We start from the raw sequence: 17217 nt of genomic DNA, 5'->3' as shown, positions 1-17217 counted from the left end.
AAGATTTTTTGGGAAAACATATGTGCCAAAAGTTCCAGTGTATACCAAATTAGCTAATTGCTGGAAGTGAAGTTGTAATTGCGTTTGGCAAAGAAAAACAAATGTTCCCACTATGATGACTACAGTTGAATAGCACTGAAATTCTCAGTTTTAAATGGGACAAGGAATGTGGAGGGGGAGCCGGAGAAAATTTATTACTTGGGAGGCAGAGCCTGGGATTGAATGAAACTCCATTTACTATTTGATCAAACACTCATCGTGTACTTGTCACCTTTACCAAAAGCTGGAAATGATTGAAAAATATGTCTGCATTCCTACTGCTTTCAGGTAAGAGACTTGACTGCCTGTAACGGCTTCTTGATTATGAATTTAATACTACTTGACAGCATTGATCATAGAACATTACAGCACAGTACAGGCCCTTCGGCTCTCGATGTTGTGCCGACCTGTCATACCGATCTCAAGCCCATCTAACCTACACTATTCCATGTACGTCCATATGCTTGTCCAATGACGACTTAAATGTACCTAAAGTTGGCGAATCTACTACTGTTGCAGGCAAAGCGTTCCATTCCCTTACTACTCTCTGAGTAAAGAAACTACCTCTGACATCTGTCCTATATCTTTCACCCCTCAATTTAAAGCTATGCCCCCTCGTGCTCGCCGTCACCATCCTAGGAAAAAGGCTCTCCCTATCCACCCTATCTAACCCTCTGATTATTTTATGTTTCAATTAAGTCACCTCTCAAATGAAAACAGCCTCAAGTCCCTCATGTTCAGCCAGACAAAGACCCTACTAATAAACGGTGATGAACAGGGTGACAGTGTACAGGCCAAAATACGTACAGATTATTTTTTTAAAAATGAAAAATACTGTGGATGCTGGAAATCTTAGAAGTGCAAGCAGAAAATGCTGGATATATTAAGTAGGTCATGCAGCATTTATGGACAGAAAAATAGCAAACCATTGATTTTGAAAGTAAAAGTGATATCTAAGTACTTGGTAACGTAACCAATATAAAAATTTACTTTGTTTAATTTGTTAATCGTTTCAGTCAAAACTTATTTCTGACGGGAGAATAATGGATTCCTTGTGCTTCTGCTCTGTGCTGGATGCATTTACCAACTGAACCACTAGAGGGAACATTTAAAAGTAATTACACATCCTGTTATACTGAAGTACTGGGATTCAAACCAGCTCCTGGATTATTAATGCTCAGAACTGTCAGACATTTATATTTGATTATTTCCTAATTTGTATGCACATCAGATAAAGCTGAGTTAAAAGGGTAGGTCGGTACATAATCCCTCTGGTCTCGCACTGTCTCTAACATGGAATGTAATTAAAAAGATTTGTGACTGTGTGTTCAGGAGTCTTCCTCTTTTTGCATGCTGTCCGATATTTACACTCAAACATCACCGAAACAATATCCAAATAAAAGTCCTGTATTTATCTATCACGTTTTACGAGCAATGCATTCCAAACTGATTCATAACTTGTTTTGTTGGAAGTTTTGTACACAGCATGTTCCTAGGCAATGTGACAACCAGCTAATTTTCTGATGCTGATTCAAGTACTGACAATGGCACTAGGGTTAGGGATAGGTGCAATCTCTACTACTTCAGTATAGCGCCTTGGAAGCTTTGTCCATTCAAACGACGGGGCAATGGTGGATCTCATCTTAAAGACAGCACCTCTGAAGCTGCAGGTCAAGCACTAAAAGTGACAGTTCTGATGAAGGGTCTAGGCCCGAAACGTCAGCTTTTGTGCTCCTGAGATGCTGCTGGCCTGCTGTGCTCATCCAGCTCCACACTTTATTAAGCTTTGATTTTTGCTTTCGTTCCCGGCTTGCGATTTGAGCTCGTGACCTTCTGACTCAGGACAAGTATTAGATATTTATTATGTTTGGAGGATATTACTGTATTTAAACGGACGACCATGCCCTATATTACAATTATAACTAGTTCACTGTAGTACTTAGCAACATAAAGCACTTAATTGACTGTGTACCAGTACTTTTTTTTAAAAAGCAAACAAATATCTTTCTATTCTCTCTAATAAACAAATATATCGGCGACAAGTGCAATTATCGTCCCCAATGGTAAAGTTCAGCTAATAACACTTCACGTTCGTACATCTCATCCAGACCCAAGATGAGCTGTCTAACTCTACGCCTGATTGCAAAAGAAATATTCCTCTGGTTAATAAATATTAACTTATATAAATTCTCACTTAAATACTGCCTTTCTTCAAAAAGACTTAAAATGCCAAATCGTTTTAAATAAATTTTGGTTAGCACTAGGGTCCTTTCGTCGCCAGGGCTTTTTATAGGTGGCTAGTGTATTAGCCCTTTTCATCAATAAATGTTTTCAATGAATGTGTACTTAATTGAGCAGTCTTAAATACTTTATTTCTGTTTATGTTATTTGTATGTCTAAAAACAAACTTGTCTTTCCCTTTTTGGTATTTGATCATCCGGGGATTCATCACTAGTCTTTCGGTGTCTGCAGAAATTGCCTGTAACTGAATTGTTGATATTTGGTGTTATTTTAACAATGTGGCCTGGTTTTGAAAAAAATACAGTGTAACTTGGAAGATTATTATTTTTCATCTAACAAGGACAAAGAACCGCCAGCAAAAAAAATGACAGAAATCGTCCCATCCCCACCCGGGGGGGCCTACTTGACATCCGGGTATTCCACCTATTAGCCCCGCCCCCGTTTAGGTTTCCGAAATATTTGCCTGAGGGAAAAAAAACCGAACCAACTAAACGAAAGTTGACACCGCCTCAGTAAGGCTTTAAACTCTTCTAACAATTATTTTATTAATGGTAAAGGAGGAAATTGGGGCTGACGATTCGACGGGAATTGTTCTCCGAAGGAAATGTTGCAGGCGAGGGATTAAGGCAGACCGGACTGTGGGTCTTTCGTTGGGGAGGGGTCCTGTGCTGACAACATCCGGGCTCCGTTCTTCTTCGCCCGCCGCCTTTTCGGGAAAAGCGGCGCCAAGATGGCGGCTCCCATACTCAAATGGAAGCGCGTAACCAACTCGAGCGGGCCGGTCCCCCGTCCTCGCCATGGCCACCGCGCTGTCTCCATCAAAGAGCTGATGGTTGTTTTCGGCGGGGGCAACGAAGGGATCGTGGACGAGCTGCATGTTTACAATTCAGGTAGGTATGAATAAATGACGCTATACCCGTGATGTGTTTTCTTCTCGCAACTCCCGTCTGCCTTCAGCAGCGCCGCCACCAGCAGCAGCAGCAGCTCCTCTTCTCGCTCCCCACCCCCACCTTCCTGACAACAGACGTGGGAGGAGGAGAAGCAGAAGGAGGAGGAGGGGCGGGGGGTTTGGAAGGGACGTGTGTGTGTGCGCGCACGCGCGCGCCGGGGGAGGGCGGTGTCATTTGCCCCCGTCACTGAAATGGCGGGCAGAAGGCAAAGCGGGGAGGGGGTTAAGGAGCTGGCGAGATAGTTACATAGTTAGAGAGTCTAACGGGGGAGGGGAGAGGAGAGACCGGTGACCGGATTGAATCCCGCCGCTGTCTCTCTGCCCCTCCCCCCCGGGGTCCGCCTCAAAATGGCGGCCGCGCGCGCCCGCCCCACCGCCCGGAGCGCGCCTTTTGGCGCCAATTCTTCCACCTCCTCCTCCCCCCCCCAAACAAAAACGCTGCCGGTGTCGTCTTTCTCACCCACTCAATAATTATTATCATGGTTTACTTTTGGGAAGAAAACAATATCCGTCTTCCTGTCAAATCCTCGCCCGTTTGATAAGCACATCCTGAGGTAAATGTTGGCGACTTGAGACCGTCCAGGGAATGTCGGTTTTATTTCTCCTCGTCCTCGCCAAAAAGGAAATGAAATACCGTGTGACTCCGCTCTCGTGTTCGCACTACATGGCATTCTTCTTTAATCCACGCAATTTATTGGATAATATAGGAAATAAAAAATATTGCAGTAATATCTACAGTGAGCTAGACTTGTGATTGTCAATAAATTGTACGACCTGCACCTCTCTGCATAGGTTTTTCTTTCTTTCTCGCTTGCCTCTCTTTTTAGTTTTTGTTTGGTTACACAGACGACTGGCACGTTTATTTTTAAATAACTTGAGAAATGTCAAACCTCCCCCCCCCCCCCCCCGCCGGTTACGTTTTGTGAAGAGAACCGGCCGTGTCTTTAACCCGGTCTCTCTGTGCCTTGTTTTTATTTCGGTGTGTGGTGGTTTTCCAATGTTTTTTAAGTTAATGTTTGCTGTTCTGGGTATTTTTTTATATAATTCCCCCCCCCCCCCCCAGTACGGCTGCCGCGGTTTCCCCTCTGTCTCTCCAATGTGTACAAACAGGGCGCCATTTCTGATCCGTTGTTAGGGGAAGGAGCTTCAAAAGCTTCATCATGTGTCCAGGGGACGTTTTAAAAGGCATTTCAACATCCTCCTGCGATAAAGGAAGCCGGAAAATCTCACACACACACACACACACCCCTATCTTGAAATCCAATCCTCCTTATCTTTTCAATGGTTTTTTTTAAAAAACAAAATCAAATAAAATCTGATGCATCATTTTTTCTCTCTGGGTTATTTTACGTTTTTGCTTCCCCGCTCCCCTTCCCCCGTAGCGGTAAATAATAATCTCGCATTGTTTTCCGATCTTTGGTGTTTTTTTTTGAATGAGTTTCAAAATTGGCATTGTCAGCGTGCGTTGGAATATTTAGTTCGTTGATTTTTGTTAAAGCTCGCTGCAGCCGGTTGCTTAAGGGTTTTTGGTCGAGTAGTTTTCGAATTACTTTTTTCATTTCCTTGTGAAGCTACCATATTAGGGCTGTGAAATATTGTGTTATGCATGGGATAATTTATTCCTCCATGCTACCGTGTACATGAGCTTACTTTAAGAAAAAGTTGTCTTGACATTCTTAGGTGTAAACATTGCGTTGCTTCTGAAGATGCTGTAAATAAGGGCTTATTACTGCAAGTTGTAATTAATTTCTCATGGCCCCAGTTCATGCCAGCTGATTCTTACTGTCAAAGTTACATAGACATTAGCAGCTTTCCATGAACCACTGTTCATGTAGGTCTTTGACAGCACAAAGCATTACATCCAAATTGCATCAGTTTTAGGATGGAGGCCATAATGACTGCCCAAGTGAACCGAAATTGTTGATTTATATGGCTCTAGCTACAGAGACAAGGGGCAATTTATACAGTGCCTTTTCTCCAAAACCAACATACTCCTCTCTGCCAAGTGTCTGTCTTTCCTTTCTCCTTGATGTAGGCAATGCATTTTGCTATAAGTCTTTGTCATAGAAGTTAAAAAGCTCACATCCAGTTTAGAAGTCTTGCTGAATTTTATTACCTGCCACGTCAAGTTGTAAGATGCTGAAGATGTGAAGGTCTGAAAGGCACAAGTCCGGATCTTTCATTGGGTTGTGTAGTTGCATTCTTAATCTGCTCTTAGCTGTGAAATTGTTTTCCAAATTTAGAAGTAAGTAGAGGGAATGCATTTGTGTCTGTTGTATATAAATACCATACCCATCGTTGATTTCATCACTTTCTATTGATATAGGTGAACAAGGAAAGAGGTTCTGCTGAGGCAGTATGAGTAGCCCCAAGCTAAATTTTAAGAGCAGAAGCAAATGGGTGGTAATACTTTTGTTAATATCTGAACCATGAGCTAATTGATACAAGGTCAACAAGTACCAAAGAGATAAATGGGTGGCTCAAAGATTGCTGTAGGAGAAACAGGTTTGAATTCATGGTTCTTGACACCAGTACTGGGGAAAGAGGGAGCTGGTCCAATCTGACGAGCTCCACCTGAATCATGCTGCAACCAGAGTCCTGGTGAATTGCATAATGAGGTCTGTGGAAAGGACACAAAACTAAATAGTGGGTCAGGTCAATTGCATGGAAAATTATAGAGAAAGTTAGAGGGGGGCCATTAAAGTTTCCAGAACAAGTAAAAGGACAGAGTTTGAAATGTTTGCGGAATCTAACTTCCAGGATAATCAACACAGGACTGAGGCTGTTGAACTTGAATGTACGCTGTAAACAAAACAAGGCAAATGAGCTTGCAGGATAGCAAAGTGTGGAGCTGGATGAACGCAGCAGGCCAAGCGGTGTCTTGGGAGCACAAAAGCTGACGTTTTGGGCCTAGACCCTAAAAGTCAGCTTTTGTGCTTCTAAGATGCTGCTTGGCCTGCTGTGTTCATCCAGCTCCACACTTTGTTATCTTGGATTCTCCAGCATCTGCAGTTCCCACTATCTCTGATCACAGATGAGCTTGCAGTGCAGATTGAAATTGGTCAGTACAACTTTGTGGGTGTCAGAGATGTAGTTGCAAGGGGATCAGGACTGGGAACTAAATCGAAAGGACAGGCAGAGGGGCCGGTTGCCTTCTTAATAAGAAAGGAAATTATTTTGATAGCAAGTAGTAATATAAAGTTGGAAGGTATAAAATCAGTGTAAATTTCCAGCTGGGAGTTGCGTACAGACTTCCTCATCAGGATGTGGGGCAGAAAATAAACCAGGACATAGAAAAGGCACTTAAGGGCACTATTACAGTAATCATGGGGACTTGAATATGCAAGTGGACTAGGAAAATCAGGTTGGTAACAGATCCCAAGAAAAGGAATACATGAAATGTTGATGAGATGGTTGCTCGGAGCAGTTTGTTCTAGAGGTCATGAGGGAATAGACCGTTCTGGATTTGGTGATGTCTAATGAGGCAAACTTGGTTAGAGAACTTACGTGAAGGAACCGTAGGAGGCAATGACAGTTATATCACAGAATTCGCCATGCAGTTTGAGGAGGATATGCTGGAATCAGATGTAATGATACAAAGCCGTGAGTGAGGAGTTGTCCAGAGTTGATTAGAAGGGAAGCTTACCAGGGAAAACAGTGGAGTAGCAATGACAGGGATTTCTGAGGGTAATTCAGCAGAAATTTCTACCAACGAAGAAAAAGCATTGTAAGGGGAGGATGAGGCAACCATAGCTGACAAGATACATCATTCAAGAAAAAGTATACAATGTAGTGAAGATTAGTGTGAAGCTAGAGGATTGGGAAGACTTTTAAAAACCTGTAGAGGATAAACGAAAAAGCAATAAGGAGGGTGATTGAAATATGAGGAGAAGCTAGCTAGTAACATAAAAGAAGATTGCAAGAGTGTTTGTTTTTTTTTTCTTCAGGTACCAACAAGGTAAGAGAGAGGCAAACGTAAATATTGGACCACTGGAGCACCTGAATAGGTACTTCGCTTCAGCTTTGACCGTGGAAGACACCAGTAGCATACTCCAAAAAGAGTTGGGGGGCAGAGGTGATTGTAGTGGCCGTCACTAAGGAGGTCGTCCTGGGGAAGCTGAAAGGTCTGAAGGCGGATAAGTCACCCAGGCCAGATGGACTGCACGCCTGAGGGCTGAAGGAGATTATGATGGCATTGGTGGTGATCTTTCAGCAATCACTGGAGTCCGGGAGGGTCGCAGAGGACTGGAAAGTGGCTAGTATAACACTGCTGTTTAAAAGGGAAGGAAGCAGAAGACCGGAAATTATAGATATGTTAGCCTGAGCGCAGTTGTTTGTAAGATTCTAAAGTCCCTCTTTTAAGGATGAAATAGCAGACTGCTTGGAAGTGCATGGTAAAATAGAGCTGAGACTGCATATCTGCGTCAATGGGAGGTCATGCCTGACAAATTTGGTAGAACTCTGTTAAGGAATTAATGAGCAAGTTGCTCAAAGGAGAGCCAGTAGATGTGATATTTAGTTTTCCGGAAGGCCTTTGACAAGGCCTAGTGTCGGAGACTGCAAAATAAGATAATAGCTAACAGTTTTAGGGGAAAGGTACAGGCATGAATAGAGGATTGGCTGACTGGCAGAAGGCAGAGAGTGGGGCTAAAGGGGTCTTTTGCATGAAGGCAGCTGATGATGGTAGAATTCTATAGTGGTCAGTGTTGGGACCACAGTTATTCACATTACACATTAGTGGTCTGAATGAAGGAACTAGGGATGTTGTTGCTAGGTTTGCAGATGATACAAGAGTAGCTGGAGGGAACAGATAGTATTACGCAAACGGGGAGGCTACAGAAGGGCTTGGACCAGCTGGGTCCCGTATGTAAGAAAGGATGTACTGAAGTTGGAGTCAGTGCAAAGAAAGTTTACAAGAAGAATCTCTGGGTTGAAGGCCTTGACCTATAAGGAGCAGTTGAGGACTGTGGGTCTATACTCGATAGAGTCTAGAAAGATAAGGTGATCTAATTGAAACTTACAGGATACTGAGAGGCCTGAATAGAGTGGATGTGGAGAACATGTTTCCAGTAGCCAGAGAGACTAGGAACTGAGGGCACAGCCTCTGAGTGAAGGGAGATGAGGCATCTCTTCATCTACAGATTGGTGAATCTGTGGATGTTATTGCCCCTGAAGGCTGTGGAGGCCAAGTCGTTGAGTGTCTTTATGATAAATGATCAGTACGGGGAACAAGACTTGCAGGGAGAAGACAGGAGAATGTGGTTGAGAAACATGCTGGCCGTGATAAAATGGTGATCCAGGCCAGATGGGCTGAATGGCCTAATTCTCCTTCTTTCTCTTGTTGTCCTTGCTTAGTGTCTGAAGCTGGATAAGATCATATGTAGAGTGTTTATATATTTTTTGATCATTCTGAACTAGTGATAAGCACTCCTGCTGAATCATTTGGCAAGACAGCCAGAGGCACCCTGAGGGAGAAAAAGTATTAGATAATGAGGTGTTGAGGTGGATGAACACAGCAGGCCAAGCAGCATCAGAGGAGCAGGAAGGCTGATGTTTCGGGCCTAGACCCTTCTTCAGAAGTTACCCTCCTCCCTCTGGAAAAACCTCAGTAGATCTCTCTCCCGCTCCAACTCTCTCCCTTGTTGTCTCAGATTCTCCAGCATCTGCAGTTCCTACTATCTCTGAGGAAAAAATACTTACAGGATGTTGTGATCTGAAATGCATTTTCATTTAAACCATGTTGAAAGAAGATTAATTAATAATATTCAGAAAGGAGCAGGTAGATTCTTGAATAAGGAGAACTTCAAACATGGAAAGAGCAGGATCAGAGTGGGATATTTGGATAGCTCATTTATAGAGAAACCAGTCATTATGGTTTGAGTGAATGCTCACTGTGGTAAGATCCTATGATCGACAGGAATGATCCAGTATGAGGACTGGCGTATTTTCAAGCTGAGTGCAGCTTGCATGATTACAGTATTGAACTGACAGCAGTAGCAGTGGACTCTCACTGAGTTGTCTTGTAATTCATATGCATGTCTTGTTATTGTCAATGATGTTTGGAAATGTTGATATTTTCAGCGTATGTCTCATACCCTTTGAAATTTGAGATCAAGACTGAAGGAGACATGTTGCTGAAGACTCTTGTATTTCTCAGGCCAAATGCAAGAATGCCAAATTTCAAATGATTACAACAATTGTACCACAGGGTTAAGGGTACTGATTGGTCTCTGCAAGCAAAAGGATTATATTCAAACTCATCTTAAAAAATATCCTGGAGCTTGTGGAATCTGTTATTCCTCATTACATTCTCCACGACAGCACCTCTGCTTATCACAATTAACTTGTCAACGAATCGGATTTCTCTTTCCCAGTAATAGAAGTGATTGTTTGAAATTTGCCACTCTTCTTCTGGTCCTGAGTGCAAGACCAAAAAGCTCCAGCATCTAACTTTTGGCAAAGTTCAATGACTTCATTACCAAGTTCCAATATATAGGCCAACCATTTTATTTTGTTACATGTTCTGTAAACTGCAGAGCCTCATGGGAATATAAACTGAGCACTTGTGACAGCCCTGTTCTATTGCCATGTGTTTTTTTTTGTCTTTCTTACATCTTCCCCACCCCAATTATAAATACAGGTGTAGCAATTTCTAAACGTTTTCACCCATAGAAGTTTCAACCCTGTGATTTGTATTACCTTGCTGCATGGTCTGTTTGTGATTTACAAGTGAATAACTCCCAAGAACTTGCAGAATGATTTCAAAACCCAGGGTGCAATGTTATTTTGTTTACATGTGAGTCTAATTTTAAATTTTCCTGCATCTCTACTTCTATCAGTTGGTTCTGCCCCACAGCTGTTGTTGCTGGCTCTTTTTTAATTTGAGAAGTTATCTATTTACTTTTACCCCACCTCTCTTTGAACCTGCCTTGCATAGCAGCATCTCTCCCACAAAAGCTACTGTGTTGCTTTTTCACTAAATTTGCTGTAGCGGTAGCATAAGAATATTTCATCTTTTTAATGATGACTGCCTGTAGTTTGAAGATATATGAATTTCACATTGCAGCCCCCACTGCATTTGCTGAGGGTCTGGGGAGAGGATGAGGTATGGTGGGGAAAGACAGGGGATATGACGTAACCCAAATTCCCTATTTCTTCCCCTTTGATCTAGCAGTAATAGTGTGGTCATAAGTAACACTTGCATCTTGAGTCTGATGTTTCTGAGTTCAAGCCCCACTCCAGAGACTTGACACTCAGTCTAGGTTGCCACTTCTACTGTTCGGCTGAGGAATGCTGCGCTTTTGAAGGCATTGCCTATCAAATGTACTCGTGCACTGAAAATCAAGCCTCACTGTTCCTGAAGTCGTCACAAAAGTTAAAGATTTTAACAAGTGTGCAAAATGTACCAATTTACTGTCTTTTAGGCCTGGATTGACTGAAAGCCCAGGCCAGGTTTCAGTGTTTGACAAGAATAATTATGCATAGCAAGTAAACAGATTCCAGCTACTAGTATAATAAATAGTATGAAAAACTAGTATGAACTATTGATGTATGTCTCAACTAGTTAAAACGCTAACTTGCTTTTCAAGCTCCTCTTAACTCGTGTACGCATCCACATAATCCAGAAATATAAAGAAGGTAAGATGTGCAGTGAGTCAAGAGATTGGGAAAGCATTTGGAATGGTTTGTGTTCACATGGTTTGCTGATATGGTCCTTTTGACTTGTCAGTACATGCTTTCTTAAATACATGTACATGAGTGCAGAAATTTGTGGCTGGGGTTCACACACAATCTCTGGCCAACTGGTTAAAAGCCAAAGCTTACAGCAACTGCTGCTGGCAAAATAAATTGGCTTTCTTCAAGCTTAAGGTTGTTATTATTGCAGAGAAAAGTGACTGCTACTCCCCTTGCAGTGATCTGATGGCTTCTCCCAAACGTTCACATCCCGAAGTTGCTCACTGGGAGCCAGTCACAGTTGTTGGCAAGTGGAAGGCCTTTGTCATTGATAACTAGGCCTGTTAGCACCCAGCCTCTTGACTCCAGCTCCTCTGCAGGTGTCTTCTGCTGCATGACTTGCCCAATACCGATTAAATATCAGGTAGAGTTTTTTTAAATACACAATAATACTTCAAAAGGTTTTAAACTGTTCTTTTCCCATTTCAATCCACAATGAAAAATACATAAAAATAAGAAGTAGTCATTACACTGTTCAGATAGATAGGAATGTCTTTACATTTGCTAATTTAAACGAGAGCTGGAAGGTTCTCCCTAGTGCTATGTACAATTTTTATCCCTTAGCCAAAATCACAAAAACACATTTCACTTTAAAATTGCTATGTAAGGGATTTAAACATTACCTTTGCTTGCCACTCTTTAAGTTCTGTAATTTATGTGATTGTAGCATGGGTAAGTAGGTACTTCAATGCTTGGAAAAGTGCTAAGGGGAATCCAGTGGTTATGAAAAGTACTGTGGCAATGCAAGTCTTTTATCTTTATTAATAGTTTAAATTCTGTATCCTCTTTCCTAGCCAGGGATTTGAGTGTATGTCATTCCTTCTCTGGATTAAGTCAGTGATGTATTTATTGGCTGGCCCTAACTTGCGAGGGCCACTTTTGAGGCCGTTGCGAGCCAACTGTGAACAGAACATGGTTGTGTCATCTATCGGCCAAACTGACTAGGGCACTCAAGTTTTTATGCTTGAAGAATACTATTGAAACTGTTAGGGGTTTAGTAGCAGTCCAGTTTGTTCTGTGGTCATTGTCCAGGTGACAGCCTGTCCAATTTATTGAAATCAGGAGCTGAGTGGCCAAGGCAGAATCCAAGCTAAGTGTCAATGTGCGGGTTATTACTGTGTAAATGTTACTCGATAGCATTACTGTGGATCAAGAATAGATTGGCTGAATCAGATTTTTCCTCCTTTAAAGTGGACAGGATGTATCTGAACTGTTTTCCGTATTGTTGGGTAGATGCCAATGTTCTAACTGTACTGAAATGGCTAGACTGGAGCTGCAACTGGTTCTAGTGCACACACAGACCTCACTACAGCTAGGAAGTTGTCAGGGATCATAGGTTTTGCTCTAGCTAATGTAAATTTAAATAGAAATAAATTTAAATTCACTTAAGAGTGGCATCTGTGATGTTTGTCACATAAGGAGAAGGCCACATTGGATCATCGACTCGGTATTTCTTCCTGTTAGATGGGGTTGCAAACGTTTTTTACTTTGGCTCTGCAGTCATTGAAGGGGTGAGGTTTAATGGTTTCCCCTCCCATTAGTTGGGGAATTATCCACCATCATTCATGACTAGGTATAGGAGGACTGGAGAGCTTTGATCTGGATCCTTGAACTGTGGAATTGTTTAGTTCTGCCCGTAGCATGATGCCTCAGCTACTTACCATGCATTTATTGCTGTGTAGCTTCACAAATGGTGAAGATGCTGTTACTGGGCTATTAATCAAGGCCCAGACTAACAATCTAAAGATGAGTTCAAATTTTAGTATGACAGTTGATGGCTTTATATTTAATTAACTTAGTAGGAATCTAGCATCAGTAAAGGTGAACACAAAAGAGCCAAATTGGTCAATGATGACCCTTTAGGAAGGGGAATCTGCCATTCTTACTCTGTCTGGCCTACACTTTGCTCAGTACCCATAATAATGTGATTGATTTTAACTGCCTAGGAAACCACTCCTTTATATTCAAGAAGGCAGCACACCGTCCACCTTCCAAGCAACTGAAGATAAATGTTGGCTTTGCTAGAGAACTACTTTTATTTTAGAAATGGAAGATTTGTAATGTGCACTTTAGTGTCAGGCAACTGTACAGCATTCACAGTGCCTCCAGTTGCATCACAAACTCACTGTACAAATTCGGGAAGAAAGTTTGAAGCTCATTTGCATGCAGCAACATCACCATTGATTGATTGTTGCTAGGTTTGTTAACATTGTCACCAGTACAGTAGCACCCAAACTAAAATTATTGCTTTTGCTGTTTGTTCAAGTTGCTTCCTCTTCTATAAGAGTACTGGTTATAGATGTTCTACAGTTTAACGTAGATGGTCTTTTTGTCTAGCATTTGTTACACTGTCCTTGATTGTTGTTAGTCTTTACTTTTGGGGCAGTGGGAAAGTGCTAGGTTCATCCAATTATCTGTTGAGCCATTATTATTTACGTTGTCGTTGTGTCAGAATGCTATAGATTTAGATCTCACTAGACTTGAGCATTTATTTAATTGACACTGTTTCCTGCTTTCTTGTGTGCACAGTCACTCATGACAACTCGGATTCAGTCTGCTGGCTACACTCTGAATGAGATGGCTGCTCGTGTGTGAAAAGAATACTGTATGTTTATTTAGCAGATTTTTGAACTGTGTTTGACTTTCAGCCACCAGAATGACTGAAGCAAGATATGCAACTCTTAGCAAATATTACTAGACTATATCACTGGTCTCGGTTCATGTTTGATCTTAATTTGTGTACTCAGTTCAGTCTTTCAAGAGTAAAAAGACATGAACTGGTTTGATTTTGTAGGATTTGGATATCATGTTTCAAATGTTGGAATCGTGAAACATTCCCCTTATTTTTAAGTTCTGGTTTTGGCACATCAGGAGTAGAATAGTCATGAAACCTGAATGTATCATCACTCAGTCAGTCACTAATTGTGGTAGAAGGTAAATCTGGATGGTTCTTGGGTTTTGTTTTCAAGCTAGCAATTCCTACATTCTCTATGAAAGAAATTGCAGTTAGTTTTGCTTTTCAAGCATCATAGTTATCAAAGCCAAGTTAGACTTTAATTTGTATTGCAGCTTACGGTTGTATTTTCCCCATCGTCACGTTGTGTAATTCACCTGTTGCTGTTGATAAAAATGGACTTCTAAAAGACATTTGATAAATTGCCACGTAACAGATTTGTTAAAAACTTGAAATCCATGGATTAAAGCAATGGTGTAGGCACAAAAATGGCTAAGCAGATGTTATTGTTATTCAGTTACCGTTTAAAAATACTGGGGGTTCTGCTATAACGCAATAGTTGCGTTCCTGCACACCAACATCACACTATAGAAATAATGGGGATTATGGGAAAAGGGGGTTTAGGGGCAGACCACCAAAAAATATTAGTCAAAACTACTGAAAAGTCTAACATGAAAGATAGCATAGTTTGAATAAATGTTTAATTCAGATCTAATAATGAAATAAAAATAAATTTTAACACCTTATCTTGAAACAGTGTCGAGATGACTTGATGCGGGAGGAGATTTTGAGGTTGCTGTGTTGTTTAATGCAGGGGCTTGAGGGTCATCATCGTCACCTTCTGGTGTAGCTGTAGTTACAGGATTAAGGTGAAAAATAATTAATCCGGAAGTGGGTGGCTGTGGTTCATTGTCTCCTACTTTTAAGCTGACCCTCAAGGAACTTACACCCAGTTTTTGCTGCTTTGCCCTTTTTTCTTTCATGAAGAAGCTATTCATAAGGTGCCAAATAAGATCGTATTTCATAAACTGCTACCCTGCTGCGATCTGCGTTGTAATCGTTATCGGCTTAAGAGGCACAACTGCTTCTCAATTTCCGTCAGGATAGAAGACAAAACAGAGGTGGCAAGTGCTCATGCTGCTGCAGCATCTTCATTTCCAGCTTCCACTTCCCCCTCAGTGACAAGTTGTTTTAGATCAACTGTACAGAGGCCTTCACAGTAGGACTCCAGCAGCTCTTCGACATTCTCACTCTCACTTCTTCAAATCCAACTTGCTTTGCAAAATCAACAATGTTCTTTGATTCCTGGGAACTCAAATGATGGATTAAAGGTTTAAAATCTTGAAAAAATTCTGGGAGAAGAATTTCGCCAAACTGTATGCAAGAAGTCTCTGCCTCCCTAACCTGTTCTTCCTCTCACCCATCCCTTCCTCCCACCCCAAGCCGCACCTCCATCTCCTACCTACTAACCTCATCCCACCTCCTTGACCTGTCCGTCTTCCCTGGACTGACCGATCCCCTCCCTACCTCCCCACCTATACTCTCTCCACCTATCTTCTTTTCTCTCCATCTTCGGTCCGCCTCCCCCTCTCTCCCTATATATTCCAGAACCCTCACCCTGTCCCCCTCTCTGATGAAGGGTCTAGGCCCGAAACGTCAGCTTTTGTGCTCCTGAGATGCTGCTTGGCCTGCTGTGTTCATCCAGCCTCACATTTTGTTGTCTTGGATTCTCCAGCATCTGCAGTTCCCATTAACTCTGCTAGTCAGGAGTGTGATTGAATGCTCCCTACTTGCCAGGATGAGTGTAGTTTTAACAGCACTTGAGAAGCTTGACACCATGCAGGACAAAGTAACCAGTTGATTGGCACTACATCCACAAATGTTCACTCCCTCAACCATTGACGCTCAATAGCAGCAGTGTGTACCTTGTAAAAGACGCACAGCAAAAATTCATCCAGGCTGCTTCGACAGCACCTTCTAAATTTGCACTTTCTGCCATCTAAAAGGATAAGGGAAGCAGGTACATGGAAACGCCACCATCTGTTAGTTCTTCTCCAAACCACTCGCCATCCTGATTTGGTAATATCGTGGTTCCTGAAGTGTTACTGGATGAAAATCCCGAAACTCCCTCCCTAATGACATTGATGGTCATTGAGGGCGACAGTATGTCAGGAAGACAGCTCACGAATACCTTCTCATAGGAACCTTCCAAAGAAGAGTTTTTAGATCGCTGTTTCTGTCTCCACACTCCTGCCAGACCTGCTGAATTTCTCTAGCATTTTCTAAATGCATTTCACCTTTTATAATTTTCACCATATTTTGCTTTTATATGAATAATTGACATATGTCCGAGGTCATGCGGGGAGAAACCTGAGAAGAGGGTTTTTGTTCAATTAGTTTGGATTATTTCTGTCTGCTTTTTAACTGTATGGGTATATTTTGTCATTCTGTGCTCCTTAGGTTATCAAAATGAGATGAATATGGCCAGTTCCTTAAAAGAATATGCACAAGCCACAAATACCAGCCCTAACACAATCTGTTCAGAAATCTGATGAGACATACTTAAAAAAACTGGAATGAGAAATGGAAAAATGTCGCCTTTTATGTAACAGATCTTTTTCTGAGGCTGAGAAGTTGGAGCTTGACCTTTTGGAATTGCTTTCCCTGGACAAGATTTTAAGTTCCATCAGAACTTAATTTTGCATTTTCCTGCCAGCTGTTTTCAGCTGGAACTTTCTTCTGTCTGATTGCTCCATGTGTGTAAAACATAAACACATGTCTCTACATGTTCTCCACTTTACGTCTTCACCCACCTTTCACATTACATTGAGCTCTTAGAGCCCACTGAGACCTTTGCAGATGCCTGGCATCTGTCCTTCCCTGAATTTCACTATTTAACCATTAACCGCCATGTCTTCAGCCATGCCGGCCAACTGTGTAGAATTGTCTCCCTCAGCTCTTCTATGCCCAACATCTCCTTTCGAGAAGCTGCTTAAAAGTTGTTTGGCTATTCCCTTGTCCTGATATCTCTGTGTCTTTGGCATCGCTTTTTAAAAAAATTGTTTATGCTTTTTGGGTCATTTTACTATATTAAAAGTTACAAATTTTAAAATGAAAATTGTTGCACAGTTAGTGAGCATGGGAAATGCTGAAAGGTTTTGTAACTGGCAAATACTTAGATATAAAATGCCAAAATAAACTTGGTGCAAAAATCTCTATTTCTTTTTCACTCTTTCTGTAGATTATTCCCTTTCTCAATGCTTTAATCTCTTGAGTAATTCTCCCTGAATAGAATTTATTTTAAATGTGTGACACAATCATTCTCCCCTGATTGTTTGTTTGGTTAAAATAACAGTTCAAGAAGTGAGACTGTTTTTCTTATGATGAAATTATTTCATTTAACGTGTTGCCTTTGGTGATGGCCAATTGCATACAAATTGCATTACATCATTTTCTATCACTGCAATGATTTTTGCATCATGACTTTGTTTATTTGGAAAAGTTTTGAAATCTACATCTT

The 17217-nt window shown here is 41.5% G+C and overlaps 1 protein-coding gene across 3 annotated transcripts in view; it reads left to right on the top strand.

Annotated features, from left to right (window-relative positions):
- Nucleotides 1-2986: 2986 nt before the first annotated feature.
- Nucleotides 2987-17217, top strand: part of LOC125460308 (host cell factor 1-like) — a 106098-nt gene continuing 91867 nt past the window's right edge. For 2 of the 3 annotated variants that reach the window (XM_048547648.2, XM_048547649.1), the window contains exon 1: nucleotides 2987-3170. In XM_048547648.2, coding sequence (XP_048403605.1) covers nucleotides 3011-3170 — 160 coding nt within the window. In that variant the 5' untranslated portion in view covers nucleotides 2987-3010. Of the gene's footprint in view, nucleotides 3171-7176; nucleotides 7188-17217 lie in introns of all 3 variants that reach the window. The other variant, XM_059649718.1, reaches the window with a different exon arrangement.

This window comes from Stegostoma tigrinum, chromosome 11, assembly GCF_030684315.1.
Source record: "Stegostoma tigrinum isolate sSteTig4 chromosome 11, sSteTig4.hap1, whole genome shotgun sequence".
Classification (NCBI taxonomy): Eukaryota; Metazoa; Chordata; class Chondrichthyes; order Orectolobiformes; family Stegostomatidae; genus Stegostoma; species Stegostoma tigrinum.
The sequence above is the reverse complement of the archived record's forward strand: the minus strand, read 5'-3'. Positions and strand labels throughout refer to the sequence as shown.